We start from the raw sequence: 17,574 nt of genomic DNA on the forward strand, positions 1-17,574 counted from the left end.
TGCTTTGAAGATTTGAAATGAGATTGGCTACATGAACTACACATCTTTACCATCAGGTACTATATATGGCTTCATTTGGATCTCCTGCCAGTCCATTTGTGGGAACATTTCCAAGCTGCGATGTATTATTCTGTTCTTTTATGCACTGGGGGTGCTTTTTATCTCCTTACTCTACTACTTTCCCCCTCCTTCTTTGGTTTTTGGTATGAGATTAGGTCATATATGGCTGAATAACACATTTTGTTTAATGTGTTTTCACCTTATAGTATAGATAATTTTGGATAAGTGGATTGTTCTCTGTGACGCTGTAGACTAAAATTGGTGACCATTGCAATATACTCTTCTTGTGTAAGAATGCGATACTACACACTTTTGGACATTCTGGCCTATGGCCTTCTGCACATCCGTATTTGGATTGCGTTTTATTTCTTGGGATTTTCATGATGCACTGTGCACTTTTGGAGTTATGGTTTCAATTATATATTACTATCTTAATAAGTGCACTCTTTGTCTTTTTTATATTAAGTTTGTCTGTTTATTATTGTTTACACACATTCTCTGGGGGGTTTCATATTTATAGCTTGTGTCATGTTCGTGGAAGTGTTGACCAGGGCTCAGATGTAAATTTTGTATATGATTGATCTTCCTCCTCGTTTGCGGGGTTTTGGCATAATGTTTGTACACAAGTCTGTAGTCTAAAACAAAATTTAATTTTTTGTTTGTGAATGTATTTCTCTTGTATAATTACATGTTTTGAAAAAGTATTTTGGGTTGTCCTAATGGTTTTAGATTCTCTGCCTTTATAAGAAACATTTAGAGTGGTTTGGAATGGCGTTAGTTTTGATACACAATTGTTATATGTATTTATATTGGTATTCTTGGCATGTTTGCAGGCCTGAAGAAGCCTTGTACTGGTGAAACGCGTTGGCAGCCTGTTTCTGCTCACTTGTGAAGAAAAGCACGAATAAAAAGAGTACACGCAAAAAAAAGATTGATTTGAATTGTTTATATTGGCTCGTATTGCATCTATGGGCCTCATTACGATGGCAGTGGGACCGCCGCCGTCGGTGGCAGTCCCACTGCCATCAAACCCTGCAGGTCCATCTACCGCATACGGATGGTGGTCAGGCAGAGAGACCAACCGCCACGTATCGGAGCCCGTCGCACTGTTGGAGGCACTGTAATCCCTGCAATAGTGGCGGTGGCTGTTCAGACACAACCGTAGGGATTACAATGTCCCTTTCTGCCGGCTTTTCATGGCGGTTAACCCGCCATGAAAGGGCTGGCGGAAAACGACTTTGGGGGCCCCTTGTGGGATCCCCTCGCCCCCTGGCCCGGGTTAGGTACCCCCCTAAACATCTGTGCACCGTGTGGCAGGCACCACATGGTGCCTGCCACACGCTGCAGGGATGTTCACGAACATGCCTCTTAGCAGTGAGGCTTGTGCTGCAGCCCTTTTTCAGCCCGTAGCGCAATGCTTATTGCTAAGAGGCATGTTTCCGACTGCCTCCACTGCGATCGGTTCCTAATATGCATGGCTGGACCACCAACTCCCTATCAGCCCGTCGTGATCCGGACAGGAAGGTGGTTGGGCACTCGTCTGACTGCTATCCTAATCAGGCCCTATTTTTTAACACTTGTTTTGGTTGTCTCTCGATTATGTGTAAATGATTCTAATGTTCGATTAAATGGTGGGTGGTCGTTAGAGGTGGGCTACAGTTTTGCTTCGTAAACATAATGACTAGATTTAGTATTGCAGCACAGGGTTTCCGAGCTGCCAAAATCTGTTCAGTTCTCATATATACCTGGTTCACCATTATGGAACACTTGTATGATATTCAGTTTATTTTACAAAGTCCATAATTAAACAAGGTGTGTGAAATAAAGTGGGTTATTCCCAATATATTCTCAGTATGTTCCCAAGTCGTGCGGAACAAAGATGTTCGAGGCATATGAGCTGCAGATCACACACTTAGGATAAGATCGCCATCTGGTGTTGGGCTCGGATGATTGCAGGTTGTTGTTGTCTTTGGAAGAAGCCTTTTGGTCACGAGATAGGTGACTCCTCCTCTGGACAGCAGTGCGCATGGGCATCCACTCCATCCTCAGATTGTTTTTTTCCGCCATTGGGTTCGGATGAACTTTTCCACTCCGGCTGAAAACTTCTGCGAAAAACCTCTACAACTCGACGTCGAAATTCAATCGGACCGGTTCCGGATACGGCTCATGGAAAGGACACCTTTTAAAAAATGCCCCCAATGTGGAGCAAAGTTCCCCCACAGTGACCACCACGAGGTCTGCAACCTGTGCCTCTCGCCGGAACATAACGAATCCAGCTGCCCAGCCTGCGCCGCATTCCAATCCAAGAAAACCATCCGGGACCGAAGAGCTCGACGCCATATCATGGCCAGACCAGCTCCAGAATCAGAGGACATCTTTGCCCAGGATGCCCCGGAAGAAGATTCCGAAGACCTCCAAATCATATCCGAAGCGGACGATTCCGATGACCTCATCACTCCGGGGCAACGAGTGAGTACCAGTGCCCCTACCCCAACCTCCCCAAAAAGGCATTGGTCAAGACTCCGCCAGCTGGCCCCAGTCGCGACCGAAAATCGTCTTCAGAATCCCCGCCCTCGGGCTCGGCTCCGAAGAAATATAAGCCTACAGGTGGCTCGGGCTCGAGCAAACCACATGTTATAGCGCCCACAATACCTTCGGCACCGAAGACTCAAAACCTCTCGCCACCGAAGCAGGCTCCGAAACCATCGAGACCGAAATCTCCACCGGCACCGCAGCGTTGTTCGGCACCGAAATCCCCGCCGGCGACAAAAAGTTCTTCGGCACCGAAATCATCATTGGCACGGAAACCATCATCGGTACTGAAACAACTGTCTAAAGTCCTAAAAGACTCTACCGATCATCCAAAACATAGATCTGAACCGAAAAAATCGGCACCAAAGCCACTTTCGGACAATGAAGAACTTTTTCGCCCTGATCCCACGCAAAAAAGGATTTATATCAATCCATAAACTGGACATGTCACCGCTGTGCCATACAAGAAAAGGAAGCTGGACACACCTTCTCCAGCTCCCATAAAGAAGGACTCTGCCACCTAACCCATTCGTCCTTCCTCTCCTATATCACCTCTCACCCCACCCCCCTGCCCCCACCTCCTTCTCCTCTACCATTTCCTTCACATACACCACCTCCACAGGATGATGATGATGGCTTAGGGGGAGGGGGTGATCCGGATGACCTTAATGATCCTAATGCTCCTTTCACACTCCCGGATACGGCACCCTTAGATGACTGGGCTTACCCTTTACCTGATATTCCTGATCCCACTACATACCCCTCCAAACCCTCCCCTCCAGATGACCACCTAGGGTTTGGCCAGCTGATAAACAGGGCGGTACTTTTCCATGGCGTCACCATGCACTCAGATACACCCGAAGAAGACTTTCTTCTAGACTCATTCGAACAGTCTCAAAAATCAGTTCAAATCTTGCCCATGGTTAAGGGAGTCATAAAACACGCCACAGAGGTTTTTAAAGACCCTGTCAGAGCTAGGGTTATTAACCCCCGAATTGAAAAAAAATATAGACCTGCCCCACAAGATCCCGCTTACATTAAAGCACAGCTCCCTCTAGACTCTTTAGTAGTTTCAAACGCAAGAAAGCGGGCTAACTCCCAAACAACAGGAGACACACCGCCCCCAGACAAAGAGTCCAAGCTATTAGAGGCCTCGGGCAAAAGAGTTGCAGCACAAGCTGCTAACCATTGGCGTATTGCGAACACACAAGCCCGATTAGCCCGATATGATAGGGCTCATTATGATCAGCTGGAAGATCTTTTACAACACCTACCAGATCAGTACAAATCCCAGGCCAATGACCTCATCCAAGAGGGGAAACTCATATCTAACGCATCAATCAAATGTGCACTAGACGCCGCGGACACTGCTTCTAGGGCGGTCAACACAAGCATTCTACTTAGACGCCATGCATGGCTACGTATTTCAGGCTTTAAGCCGGAAGTACAAACAACAATACTTGTTCAACCATTCAACCAAGAGCAACTATTTGGGCCCGCAGTAGATACTGCACTTGAGAAGATGAAAAAAGATAACGAGACTGCTAAATCAATGGGAGCATTACAGTCTCCACAACCACGAGGCTCCTTTCGACACTCCTTCTTTAGGGGAGCCTCCAAAAATGTTGGGACAGACACCTCTTCCACTTTCAAAACCTCCGTGCAAACATCCCCTAACAGAGGATATTTTAGAGGAGGATATAGGGGAACAACACCAAGGGCCGAGGTCGGGCAATACCAACACCCGCACCTCTCCAGCCACTAAACAGTGACTTGCCTCCACTCCCCCCAGACCATTCCACTCCGGTTGGGGGAAGACTCCAACAGTTCCTACCTGTCTGGAATTCCATTACAACAGACAAGTGGGTAAGACAAATTATCCAGTTTGGTTACTGCCTCGAACTCACAAACACCCCCCCCACACATACCACCCAAACACCGTCCAATGTCACCACACCATCTTACACTCCTCAAACAGGAAATTCGGTCCTTGCTTCAAAAACACGCAATAGATCCAGTTCCACTCCAACATCAGGGTACAGGAGTATATTCTCTATACTTCCTAATCCCCAAAAAGGACGAGACGTTAAGACCCATACTCGACCTCAGATTACTAAATCAGTACATACACTCAGATCACTTCCATATGATCAACTTCCTACAAGTCCTCCCACTACTTCAACAAGACGACTTCCTTGCCACATTGGACCTCAAGGACGCATACTTTCACAACCCCATGCATCCTGCTCATAAGAAGTACCTAAGATTTGTGGTAGACGGACAGCACTATCAGTTTGCGGTCCTCCCATTCGGAGTAACAACTGCACCCAGGGTATTCACCAAATGCCTAGCAGTAGTGGCAGCGCACCTCAGGAGACAACAAATCCATGTCTTCCCGTATCTCGACGATTGGCTCATAAAAGCCAATACTTTCGACAAATGCGTTCTCCACACTCACCGCACTATTCAAACCTTACACAACTTGGGATTTACCATCAACCATCCCAAATCTCAACTGCAACCCTCCCACATACATCAATATCTGGGAGCCACCATAAATACTTCCAAGGCCATAGCTTATCCCAGCACAGCCAGGATAGCCAATATACAAAACCTCATCTTAAAATTTCAAACTCAACACTCTCTTCCAGCAAGAGTGTTTATGCAACTGTTAGCCATGATGGCATCATGCATCTCCATTGTGCCTCACGCACGACTGCAAATGCACCCCTTGCAAGAATGTCTAGCACAACAGTGGAACCAGGCTCACTGACAACTTACCGATCTGGTGTTGGTGGACAGTCGCTCACTTCGCACACTGAAATGGTGGAACACCATCAACCTGTCCAAAGGGCGACCGTTCTTAGAGCCTCTTCCACAAGTAGTGCTGACAACCGACGCATCTCTCACAGGGTGGGGAGCCCATCTCCTACAACACACCACTCTGGGCTAATGGACCACTCAACAAAAACTGCTCCATATCAATCACCTAGGACTTCTAGCGGTGTTCCTAACACTGAAATTTTTTCAAGTACATCTAAGGAATCAAACTGTCCTCATCCGCACAGACAACATGACGACCATGTATTACATACAAAAACAGGGGGGGAAACATTCTCTCCAACTGTCCCAACTCGCACAGAACATTTGGAGATGGGCAATTCCCCAAAACATCTACCTGCTAGCGGAACACCTTCCAGGGGTTCACAACCAGATTGCCGATCTCCTAAGTCGACAGACACAACAAATCCACGAATGGGAATTACACCCCAAAGTCCTACTCCCATTCTTCCAACCAGACATAGACCTGTTCGCCACACACGAACACGCAAAATGCCCAACCTTCGCTGCCAGGTTTCCACACCCACAGTCGAAGGGCAATGCAATATGGATGAACTGGTCAGGCAGATTTGCGTACGCTTTTCCGCCTCTCCCACTCATTCCATTTGTGGCACGCAAGCTCAAACAACATTCTCTAAAACTAATTCTAGTAGCTCCCACTTGGGCACGTCAACCATGGTTCACGACACTTCTGGAACTCTCGCTAGTTCCACATCAAAAACTGCGCCTTTCCCCGGCCTTATTAACCCAGAACCATGGAGAAATCAGACACCCAGATCCACAGCAACTGAACTTGGCGATCTGGCTCCTGAAATCTTAGAGTTCGGTTACCTCAATCTCCCACCAGACTGTATGAATATCATAAAAGAAGCTAGAAGACCTACTACTAGGGCATGTTATGCTGCAAAATGGAAAAGATTTGCCATTTACTGCACTAACAATAATATACGTCCACTGGATGCTTCCATTCAAAACATTATTTGCTATTTACTACACTTGCAAAGATGCAATTTAGCGTATTCCTCCATACGTCTACACCTAGCAGCGTTAGCAGCCTACTTACAAAATCAACAACACTTGTCACTATTTAAGGTACCGCCATCAAAGCCTTCATGGAAGGTCTCAAAAGAATTATTCCTCCCAGATTACCACCTTCTCCAGTGTGGAATCTAAATATTGTTCTAACAAGGCTCATGGGCCCTCCATTTGAACCTATGCATAAATGCGAACTGCAATTCCTTACATGGAAAGTGGCTTTATCAGTCGAGCTGCCAGTCTTCTTCCCTAATCCAGACTCAGTAGCTGAGAGAGCCCTTCATACCTTAGATGTTAAAAGAGCCTTGCTTTATTACATCGACAGAACCAAACCTTTTCGCAAAACCAAACAACTGTTTGTTGCTTTCTCTCCACCACATAAAGGCAACCCCATTTCAAAGTCAGGTATAGCCAGATGGATAGTTAAATGTATCCGAATATGTTACCAAAAAGCGAAACGCACTCTTACAGTTCCCCCTAGAGCGCACTCCACACGTAAAATAGGGGCTTCCATGGCATTCTTAGGGAACATTCCCGTAGAAGATATTTGCAAAGCAGCCACATGGTCTAACACACACACCTTCACTAAACATTACTGTGTTGATGTGCAATCCAAACAACAAGCTTCCGTAGGCCAAGCTGTCCTAAAAACTCTATTCCAAACTGCTGCAACAGATACAAGTGACCACCGCTAGGGGAGACACTGCTATATAGTCTATCCTAAGTGTGTGATCTGCAGCTCATATGCCTCGAACGGAATATGCTACTTACCAGTATGCATCTGTTCTTGGCATGTAGAGCTGCAGAGCCACACACGCCCACCCACCTCCCCGGGACCTGTATCTGTTCCAGCATTGTCTTAATTAGACATTACACATGGACATCCTTTCTCTTTATTCTTATACACTCCATCATTTCCCATCATGGCGAAAAACAATCTGAGGCTGGAGTGGATGCCCATGCGCACTGTTGTCCAGAGGAGGAGTCACCTATCTCGTGACCAAAAGGCTTCTTCCGAAGACGACAACAACCTGCAATCATCCGAGCCCAACACCAGATGGCGATCTTATCCTAAGTGTGTGGCTCTGCAGCTCTATATGCCAAGAACAGATGCATACTGGTAAGTAGAATATTCCATTTCACCAATAAGACATTAATTGAATAAACTTAGATATGTACCAATTGATGTTTTTGCAACTTTATTAGATATATTTAAGAAAACTATGATGTTTGGATACTTATGTGAAGTATTACTTAAGATATCAGTAATACTGATAAAAAGGAAAATAAAACTGATTGTATAATTAATACTTTTGTTTAGCATGACTTTGGAACATACTGCGAATATATTGGAAATAACACTCTAATAAAATATTTTCACAAGAGAGAGGTTTTAGGCCCTACGCTCAACAAGTGTAAAATTCCCTCAATAAAATAAAATACTGGAAAAAATGGAATACTAAGACCAGTAAGAAGCACATTTAGAGTAGTTTGGGACTTACTAAGGAACTCCAAAAGAAATCAGGCCTGTAGGTGACATTTTGTTTTTAATAAATAAAATAAGATTTGTATCTTGTTTTTAACTTCATTTATTACAAAGGACTAAAATGAATATTAATGCTACTCCTTCAAGGAATTCAAGTGAATCACGATCCCAGAATGCATAGCACTCAGTCAGTTAAAGTGTCTGCCATGTGCAGTGAAGCTTTTAAACACTAGCCTCTTCATATATTGTTCTAAATCATCTGAATTTTTGCATACCAAGTGATCTAGCTTAGTAAATCATTTAATATTTTTAACCTCTATCTTAAGTTTTAAATAATTTTTTCCTAAAACTAAAGTGTGTGTGTGTGTGTGTGTGTGTGTGTGTGTGTGTGTGTGTGTGTGTGTGTATGTGTATATGTATGTGTATATATATATATATATATTCTTTTATTATGTTTTCCAAACAAAACATAAAACAAAGCATGAATACACAGTACACATTGCATAGCATTCCACATTGGCCCTGTAGGGTAAGCATATGACAAATTGACCATTGCGGTTGAATCTAGACATAAGTGCGAGCGGACTAGGTGCAAAGTAAGGTCAAAGGCAGTAGTACATTTCTCATGGTTACACAGACTTGGAACAAACATAACATCGTTTAAGGCTCTGTCCCGGGTCTCTCGGACGACGGAGTCCCGCCCTTTTCATCACCCGCCACCTCCAGAGCATAATATTTAATCCATGGGGCCCATATTTTCCGGAACTTTTTAGGACAACCCCGGGCCCTATTTGTCACCCGTTCTGCAACCATATATAAATCCAGACTTGCCCGCCATTCGTTAATAGTAGGCGTTTGTGGAGCCCCCCAGTATTTAGCGATATCTCGTTTGGTTACTACCAACCCCAAGTTAGCTAAAACAAGTTTGCGCTTTGGGACGTCTACCTCTGTTGGAATTCCCAAATGGAGAAATTGTGGCTCCAATTCTATCTGGGCTTCCAAGATATGATTGAGTTCCCCCACAATCACTCCCCAATAAGCCAGTATCTCAGTGCACTCCCAGAGGGTATGTATAAACATCCCAGGCTCAGTGTGACATCGAAGACACTCCGGGCTTGCGGCTCTTCCTATTGTGTGCAATTTGGCTCTATCAAAATAGGTGCGGTGTAGTATTTTGTACTGGATGAGACGTAACCTCAACTTGATTGCTACTTCGCGTGGATGCATGAGGGCTGCCTCCCAATCAATGTCTTCCAACCCCCCGCCACCCAAGCATGCTGCAGACGAAGATATGCATATGTCTGAGTGTCGTGTAATTGATATCTAGCTTGGAGCGTGCAAATAGAAGCCAACACACCATATTCTAGGACGTCACCAATTTTAGAGATCCCTATTAGGTCCCAGTGCCTAAAGCCACTCAACTTTTCAATCTCCTTTAGCCTATTCCCCTCCCACAGTCGGGTTTCCGTGGTGCATTTGTGGTCCCACTTCATTTGTCTCTCTGCACTCTTCCATGACTCCAACGTCCTCTGGGTCACCTGGAGTAGTCTACTACTTCCCTTACCTTTATAAAGATAGTGAAAATGGGTACTGTCCCTAAACTGCAACCTTTTGAAGCCTATAAGTCGGATGATCCCCAGATGCATTAATCCATTGTAAAGTATATTTTTGATCATTTCGTGTTATGGCGAGGATGGCTTTTTTGACAGGATTATTTTGTCATGGGTAGAATCTGTTGATCTTTTTCTATTGCCCTCTGTCAGGCTTCATTCTGTTTGAAAATGAGCATTCTTGAGGCGAGGTGTGTAGGAAGCTGGGTTTCTGTTGGAGCAACCCCCCCCCCCCCCCCCCCCACACACACACTTTTTGCCAGACTACTGATTCACTTTGACTTGATGTTCCTTGGGTCCCTGCCAATCGTGTTCCCAGAGCCTATGTTCTTTTCCAAAATTGTACCTTGTACCCCCAATTGGCACCTCTCTGGACACATTTCAGTCCTTTGTAAGAGGTACCATGGATACCAAGGGCACTGTGGCCCAGAAAGGCCTCCAAGGGCTGCAGCACTTATTGTGCCACCGTTAAGGGCCCTGTACCTTTATACACACACACACTGCCATTGCAGGCTGCGTGTTTAGGTGCAAAACAAAGTGAAGCGTCGGACACATCCCTTTGTGCCATGTCTACAACCCCCTGCCCTGGCATAGTTCAGCTACCCCTCTAATTGGGTGCACTATACCAGTTGTGAGGGTACAGGTGCATGAGCCCTGTACCCCTACAGTGTCTAAGCCAATTCTTAGACATAGTAAGTGCAGTAATGCCATTAAGAGTATATGGTACTGGGAGTTTGTCATTATAACCTCCACAGCATCATAATGGCTTTACTGAAAACTGGGACGTTTGTTATCAAACTTCTCAGCACATTAAACCCACACTGATGCCAGTATGGAATGTAATAAAAAATGCACTCAGTGGGCATCTTAGAGATGCCCCATGAAAAACAACCTAAGTCTAGTGTCGTGGCTGAGTGGCTGCTCGCCAGCTGCCACCACCAAACATGTTTCTGGACCTCTGGGTCGAGAGCCTGCAGCTCTCGTGGTCCTGAAACAATGCACATCCTGGGACGAGGTGCCAAGCCTTCACCCCCCAGGATGGGCTGGGTCCACGAAGGGGAAGCTTCAAAAGCTTGCCGCCTTTGTGAGCTACCCCAGCCATTTGCTGCTTTCAGCAACTTGCCCCCACCGGTTCTGACCCCCACTTTGGGCGGGAGAATCAGCGGGAAAATCAAGTGAGGAAGGGAGGTGCGCCCACCTTTGCCAACCTCACCCCTCAGGTGGGGGAGGCGAGGTGAAGCACAACTCTCAGTCCCTGCCATCTTGCAGATGGGGGGGACCCAGCCAAACAGAGGGTGGCATAATAGGGAGTGGCCCCACCCCATGGAAGGGACCTGTCCTGTAGTTCCTAGGAGTCCCCCAGGACCTGCGCGTTTTGGATGACCTAAACTTGGTGTGTCTACTGCTTCCGGACACCCCCACAGGATATGTCAGCCATTAGACCAGCTAGCTCTACAGTGCCACTACCACCCCCTGTATTCTACAGTGGTGTAGGTAGTTTCTGGTAACCACTGAACATGTTCTGTTTTATTTCCACTCCCACAGAAAGTAAACGATCTTTAATTGTACAATTCTATTTTGCCATACGCTTGATGATCTGCCCTCTAATAACTTATTTAAATGAGTCCCATAGGATCACTTGCCTACCACAGTGAAAAAAGCTTTTGGATGCTAGTCACTCTAGGGGCATGTTCACATTAAATTTCTACTTTTCCTACTTTTAAATACCATAAGATTTAAAGGGTTTATTTTGACTGGTCAAATTAAATTTTTCACTCTGCTGCAGTCGAGATGCAATGGTAGAATTGAAGCAATGTTTGCCCTGCCATTGTAGTGGATGGTACAATAGGTGCTGCAGTCCACTAGTGTTATTTAACCTCCAGGCCCTGGGCATACTCTGCACTGTATAGTAGGGGCTTATAGGCAGGTTAATTGTGCCAAATAGGAGTATGCCAGTTCAACCAAGTTTAAAAGGGGTGCACTGGCACTTAACTACTAGTTAGCAGGGTTAAGGTGCACAGAGTTCTAAAACCAGCAAAAATATAGGTTCAAGCTAAAGGTGAAAAATGTTAGGTGACCACACAGAAAAGGCGAATTTCCTACAACCATATAGAGCTCTCTGCTGTCTTTTGGCTAGGTTTACTCAATAGAAATACCATATGCATACCTGCATACAGGAAAAGACAGGCTCACACTGTAAGCCATGGGGGACTAGGTTGATGAGTGTCTGCAAGAGGGAAACATTTGAGCATTGCGTTCATGCAGTTCAGATAGGAGTATGCAATTTTATCTATAATATATTCTGGGTTGACTTTTGTGCTGGTAGTATAAAACACAATCTAAACCTGAATGGACTAGACAAACCAATATTTACTGAATACATTTTCTACAGTAAATAATGCATTTTAAAGGTGATGGAAACTGATAACTGCATCTCCTGCGTGGATACCAAATACATATGTGGCACATCCTAGTGCTCTAAATAACATAAAATCTCTGCAGCCATCATATTCTCTCACACAGTGGAAGCCTATCAAAAAATAGCATATAGATTGTGCAATGTAACTTGCTCAAATTGTGCTTGGATACAAAATATACACTAATTGATGTGCTGCAATCAGTTCTCGTGTTGAATGGCCATGACAATATTATAAACAAACCCACATCCTTTCAATAGAATGCTAGTCAGATGTCTTAAACATGATTATAATACGTTCATTACTATCCAGTCGTGAAAACGGTGACAAGATTGATTGAATGGTTTACTCACCTGTGAATAGATTTTACTTGAAGCCACCAAGGTGTGCTGTATAAAGTGTACCCAATGCGTCAGAATTTCAGCCCATTGAAAGTCATTGTTAAACCACCAAGGAGCATTGTATAACGTGATCAGGAGAAACCCATTGAAAACACTGTCAGACCACCAATGGACTCATATACACAGGTTGCAATTTGTGTGTTTTTTTTAATTTGTAGGGGATATTTAAAGTGAACTTGGAACAAATGTGCATTTCATAATGTTAAAAATGTTAATTTGACTTTTAATACAGTATAGGTATACAGAATGAATTCCTACAGATGTTTTGTCTATGGAATAACTTTCAGATTTAGAAAATCCAAATATTTATTGAAATAGGTTTCAGGTTCCTGTATGTAAGGGAAGATATCTTAATGTGTATGAATTCAAAGAACATTTCTGTGATGGAGAACTAGCAATGGAACTTAGCAACACTTTAAATTACTTTGTCCCTTGTGATAAAATGCCCATTTATCAACTATGTCCTGAGTCCGCAGATGGGAGCCACAGGAATGATATCCCTCTGTAAATGACAGAATGTACTTCTTGTTAAGTTCATATTGATTATATTGTCTTTTTAAAAATGTATTATTTCAGGATCAGCAGCAGGCCCGTCAGGCTCAGCTTGCCCAAGATGAGCGTGTATCACGATCCTATCTTGCCCTGGCCACAGAGACAGTTGACATGTTTCACATTCTCACCAAGCAGGTTCAAAAACCGTTTCTTCGACCAGTAAGTACCTGATAACCCTCATGAAATTTCCTTACCACCTGCTGTAATTACAAATTTTGTAATTTTGATTCGTAATTCCATGCAATGCAAGAATTATTTAAAGAATCCATTTCCCATGCTATAAGTATTTATAATTATAGACTTGCTCTTTTATTGTACCTCACAAAAGTGCCTACAAGGAAGGTGATGCCTATGAACACTGCGCACCATGGGGTGGCACTGTTGTAAATTAGTTGCAGCTGTGCAGCTAATAAAGCACCATGCTGTCATAAACAGGGTAATAATATAAGGTTAATTGGGCTGTGTTTAGTCTTGTACACGACTAGGAACCTGGTACCACTAGAAGGAAATATAGATACACATGCACAGACTGAATGTAGAGTGGAAACGAGGTGAGGTTGAGGACAGTCAAACGTTTTCTAAAGTAGTGCAATATGAATCACTTAGGTGAGCCCTCTCATTTACTCTAAATGACAGATCATGAATCAAAATTGGCAGTTGAATATAAAACACTCTGTCCATGCAGCTATATCTGCAACTCAAAAGACAAGCGGAAAGGTGATCCAGCTGCTGCTGGGTGGAGTGATCAATAACATTAGCCCAGATAGAATGAAAAATACATTAAACCGAAATAAGTACTTAACTTAAATACACTTAGGAGCTCTCATTTAAAACTCCAAGCAAGTAAAACATAGAAACGAAGCAAGCAAGAGCAGTGGACAGGGTTTTGTCAAACTTGAGCATTTGAAGGTTTCTGAGGGTTTGCGACCTGTGTCCTGTTTCTACAGAGTTCAGTTGATACTGCAAGCAGTGGCAGACAAAAGAAGAATCTGATGGACATCTAGTCGCAGATTCTCCAGTATTGGATCTTTCATAGATTCACATGCTTGAATCATCCTTGTCGTCGTAGTGGGAGTCCCACGGTATACATATAAAAGCAGTAGATAAAATTACCATAGGCTGCCATGCAATGAAAAATCTGAAAGAGACACGTTAGTGATAGATTCCTTACCTTAGAATATCCCAGGGCGTCAGGCTGGATCCGGAAAGTTTTCGGCAGCAGTACCCCTGCGTGTTGGTAGGCGGCGTCGTACGGCTCCGTGTACGTTATTGGCGTCGTAGTTGCCGAGATGGAGCTACCTAGACGCATTCATGCCCGCTGACGTCCGTTCTGTTTTTTCCGCGCCAGCAAGTGCAGATCTGGAGAGAGCGGTTCCCCCAGTCATTTTTTGGGACTTTTGTCTCTGTTTTTTGAATACTTACACTCCAGGTGCATAAGGATGCCTGTTTTCAAGTCTTGCGCAGCCTGTCCCCGCACGATGTCGGTGACGGATCCGCACCGTGAGTGTCTCTGCTGGCTGGGGTGTGACCACGACTCCGAGTCGTGCTTCCACTGCCGGGCCATGGCTCCGAAAACTTTGCGGGAGCGGTCCCGAAAGTGGCTATTGGCCCGGGAGTCTGCTCCGGGCCATTCCAGGTCCCGGTCCTATGGGAGGTCGAGGGACCGGCCGCGGAGCCATCACCACCATTTGAAGTCTTCGTACTCAGAGTCAGGTAATGCGAAGCACAAGAAGTCGAAGAAGCGCCGTCGCTCTTCGCCTTCCCCTAGCCGCAGTTGCCGATGACCTACCCGCCCTTTCCGGGTCCATCTGCAACTCCGGCCCAGCTGCAGGAGTTCCTGTCAGCCATGAAACGTGTCTTCGGACCGTCCGGCCACGCCGGTGCGCCTAGGGCCCGACTGGGGGTCCTTGTTCTTTGACGTCGCCGGCCCAGACGTTGTCAACGACTTTCAGTCTCGACGCCGAGAGACCCCCATGGATCCCCATCCATGTCGGTTGGCCCAGTACGACCTCCATCGACGGCACCGCCACCGGCGTCGACCAACGCAGTCACTGGCCTCAGCCCCGACGTGGAGACAGTGCCAGAAGGGTGTCGACCGATGCCTATTCCGACGCCGTTTGGGAATTTCTTTCCCTTTCTTCACCCAACTCCTTATGTTCCACTCGCTGGGCAGAGCGATTTCCATGACGGGGGCGCTACGCCGCCACTCCTGGCTTAGAATGACTGGCTTTTCTGGGGATGTCCAGAACACATTGATGGACATGCCCTTTGATGGCACTCGCCTGTTTGGCGATAATGCGGATTGCGTATTGGAGCGTTTTAAGGACTCGCGGGCTACTGCCAAGTCTTTAGGCCTTTCAGCCACACGCACTCCTTCTGCTTTTCGCTCCTTTCGTGGTTAAGGAAGGGGCGCCCAAGCACGTTCGTTTCAGAGCCACAGGCCTGCGCAGCAACAGTCTCGGTGCAGACGCGGACGTGGGACCCGCAGAGGCCGGTCACTGGGCCAGCGTGCTGGTCAGTCCACCACCCCCCTGCTGCCCCTGCCTCCCCTGCCTCCAAACCTTCGTAGTCCGGTGTTTCAGGCCCACCAGACACCAGTTACTCCCTCCCCTTCGAGACAACTCCCCCAGCGATGCTGTCACAGGATCATTGCATGTCAGGGGATCACTTGGCACTTCTCCAGCAGGAAGTTACTACCCTCTTGGCCAAGGGGGCCATCGAGCGCGTTCCGATGCCAGAAGTAGGTCGTGGTTGTTACTCCCACTACTTCTTGGTTTCAAAGAAGGACAAAGGCCTGCATCCCATCTTAGACCTTCGGAACGTCAATCGCTTCCTCCGGAAGGAGAAGTTCAAGATGCTCACACTTGCTCAGGTCTTGTCTGCCCTCGACCGGCAAGACTGGGTGGTAGCGTTGGACCTGCAGGACGCGTATTTTCATATTCCCGTCCTGCCGGACCTCCAACGTTACCTGCGATTCTTGGTAGGGCAGGAGCATTTTCAGTTCACCGTGCTCCCCTTTGGCCTTACCAGCGCCCCTTGGGTGTTCACCAAAGTGATGGGGGTGGTCGCAGCTCATTGCGCAGATCAGGGGTTTCAGTCTTCCCCTATCTCGATGGCTGGTTGTTGAAGGCGGGCTCGCCCCAAACAGTCCTCTCCCACCTCCAGACTACGGCCGACCTCCTGTATTTGCTGGGGTTCTCCATCAACGTGCCGAAGTCTCACCTCATTCCCTCTCAGAAGCTCCTCTTCATCGGAGCGGTTTTGGACACAGCGCAGTTTCGGGTTTATCCTCCCGAACAGCGACTCCGGCGGAGTCCTGGCTCCATATCAACCTTCTGGAGCTTCGGGCGATCCTTCTTGCACTGAAGGCATTCCTTCCCCCCCTGTCAAGGGGAGGGTGGTGCCTCTTCGGGAGGATTTTCTGTCACAGCAACAGGAGACGGTCCTCCACCCGAACCTGTCCAGACTCCACCTACATGCGTTGAGATTGAGCGGCGACAGTTGATTCCGTTTGACTTACCTCCTGAAGTCTGTGATGTCATTCTGGCAGCCAGGCATCCCTCCACTAAATCGGTATACCCCTGCAGGTGGAACAAATTTGTGGCATGGTGCACAGCAAAGGCTGTGGATCCCCTTTCTGTCCCTCTTTCAGAGGTTCTTTTGTTCCTTCTTTCTCTGGCCCAGCAGAGCTCTGCTCTGGTCACTATTAAGGGCTACCTTTCTGCAATTACAGATTTTCTCAGGCTTCCTGATCAGCCCTCTCTTTTCAAGGCCCCTGTTAATAGATTTTTCAAAGACATTACTCACCTTTTCCCTCCTATTCCGTTTGTGATGCCGCAGTGGGACTTAAATCTGGTTCTTTTCTAATGTGCGCTCCTTTTGAGCCGCTTCACAACTGTCCTCTTCGTTTATTAACTTTGAAGACTGCTTTCCTGGTTGCCATCAGCCTCCTTTTCCGTCATTTCATCCGGACAAGGTTGTGCTTCGCTCTTGTCCTTCCTTCTTGCCAAAGGTTGTCACTGCCTTCCACATTGGTCAAACTATCACTTTGCCCACTTTCTTTCCGCCTCCGCACCCTTCCAGAGAGGAAGAGAGGCTCCACCGTCTGTACCCAAGACGTGCGCTTTCATTTTATTTCAATCGCACACAACAGTTCCTGGTGGATGACCAGCTCTTTGTTGGCTACGTAGGCGCCAAGAAAGGCCGGGCTGTATACTAGAGGACTATCTCCCACTGGGTCGTCTTGTACATCAAAGCCTGTTATTCTCTGGCTAAAAAGGAACCCCCGGCGGGGTTGCGTGCCCATTCTACCAGGGCGACAGCAGCTACTACTGCATTGGGACGTGGTGTTCCCCTGCAAGACATCTGTCAGGCAGCCACGTGGGCCTCGCTGTACACTTTTACTAAGCATTATTGCCTTGACAGTCAAGTCCGGAGAGACTGCTTCTGTGGCCGTTCTTTTCTGTGACTTTCTGGTGAGATCATGGTTTGCAGACCCACCACCGGGTTTGGTATTGCTGAGGTATCTACTCTAAGGTAAGGAATCTATCACTAACGTGTCTCTTTCAGATGCACAAGTTACTTACTTGTGTAACGATATATCTGTAAGAGACATTAGTTGGTGATAAATTCCTTACCTC

General features: G+C 46.3%; 1 protein-coding gene across 3 annotated transcripts in view; it reads left to right on the forward strand.

The window, feature by feature from the left end:
• The window catches only part of UBE4B (ubiquitination factor E4B), a 918,898-nt gene that overhangs the window by 599,309 nt on the left and 302,015 nt on the right, over positions 1-17,574 (forward strand). For all 3 annotated transcript variants that reach the window (XM_085609806.1, XM_085609805.1, XM_085609804.1), the window contains one exon: positions 12,959-13,093. In XM_085609806.1, coding sequence (XP_085465932.1) covers positions 12,959-13,093 — 135 coding nt within the window. The remainder of the gene's footprint in view (positions 1-12,958; positions 13,094-17,574) is intronic.

This window comes from Triturus cristatus, chromosome 1_2 (assembly GCF_964204655.1).
Source record: "Triturus cristatus chromosome 1_2, aTriCri1.1, whole genome shotgun sequence".
NCBI classification, from domain to species: domain Eukaryota; kingdom Metazoa; phylum Chordata; class Amphibia; order Caudata; family Salamandridae; genus Triturus; species Triturus cristatus.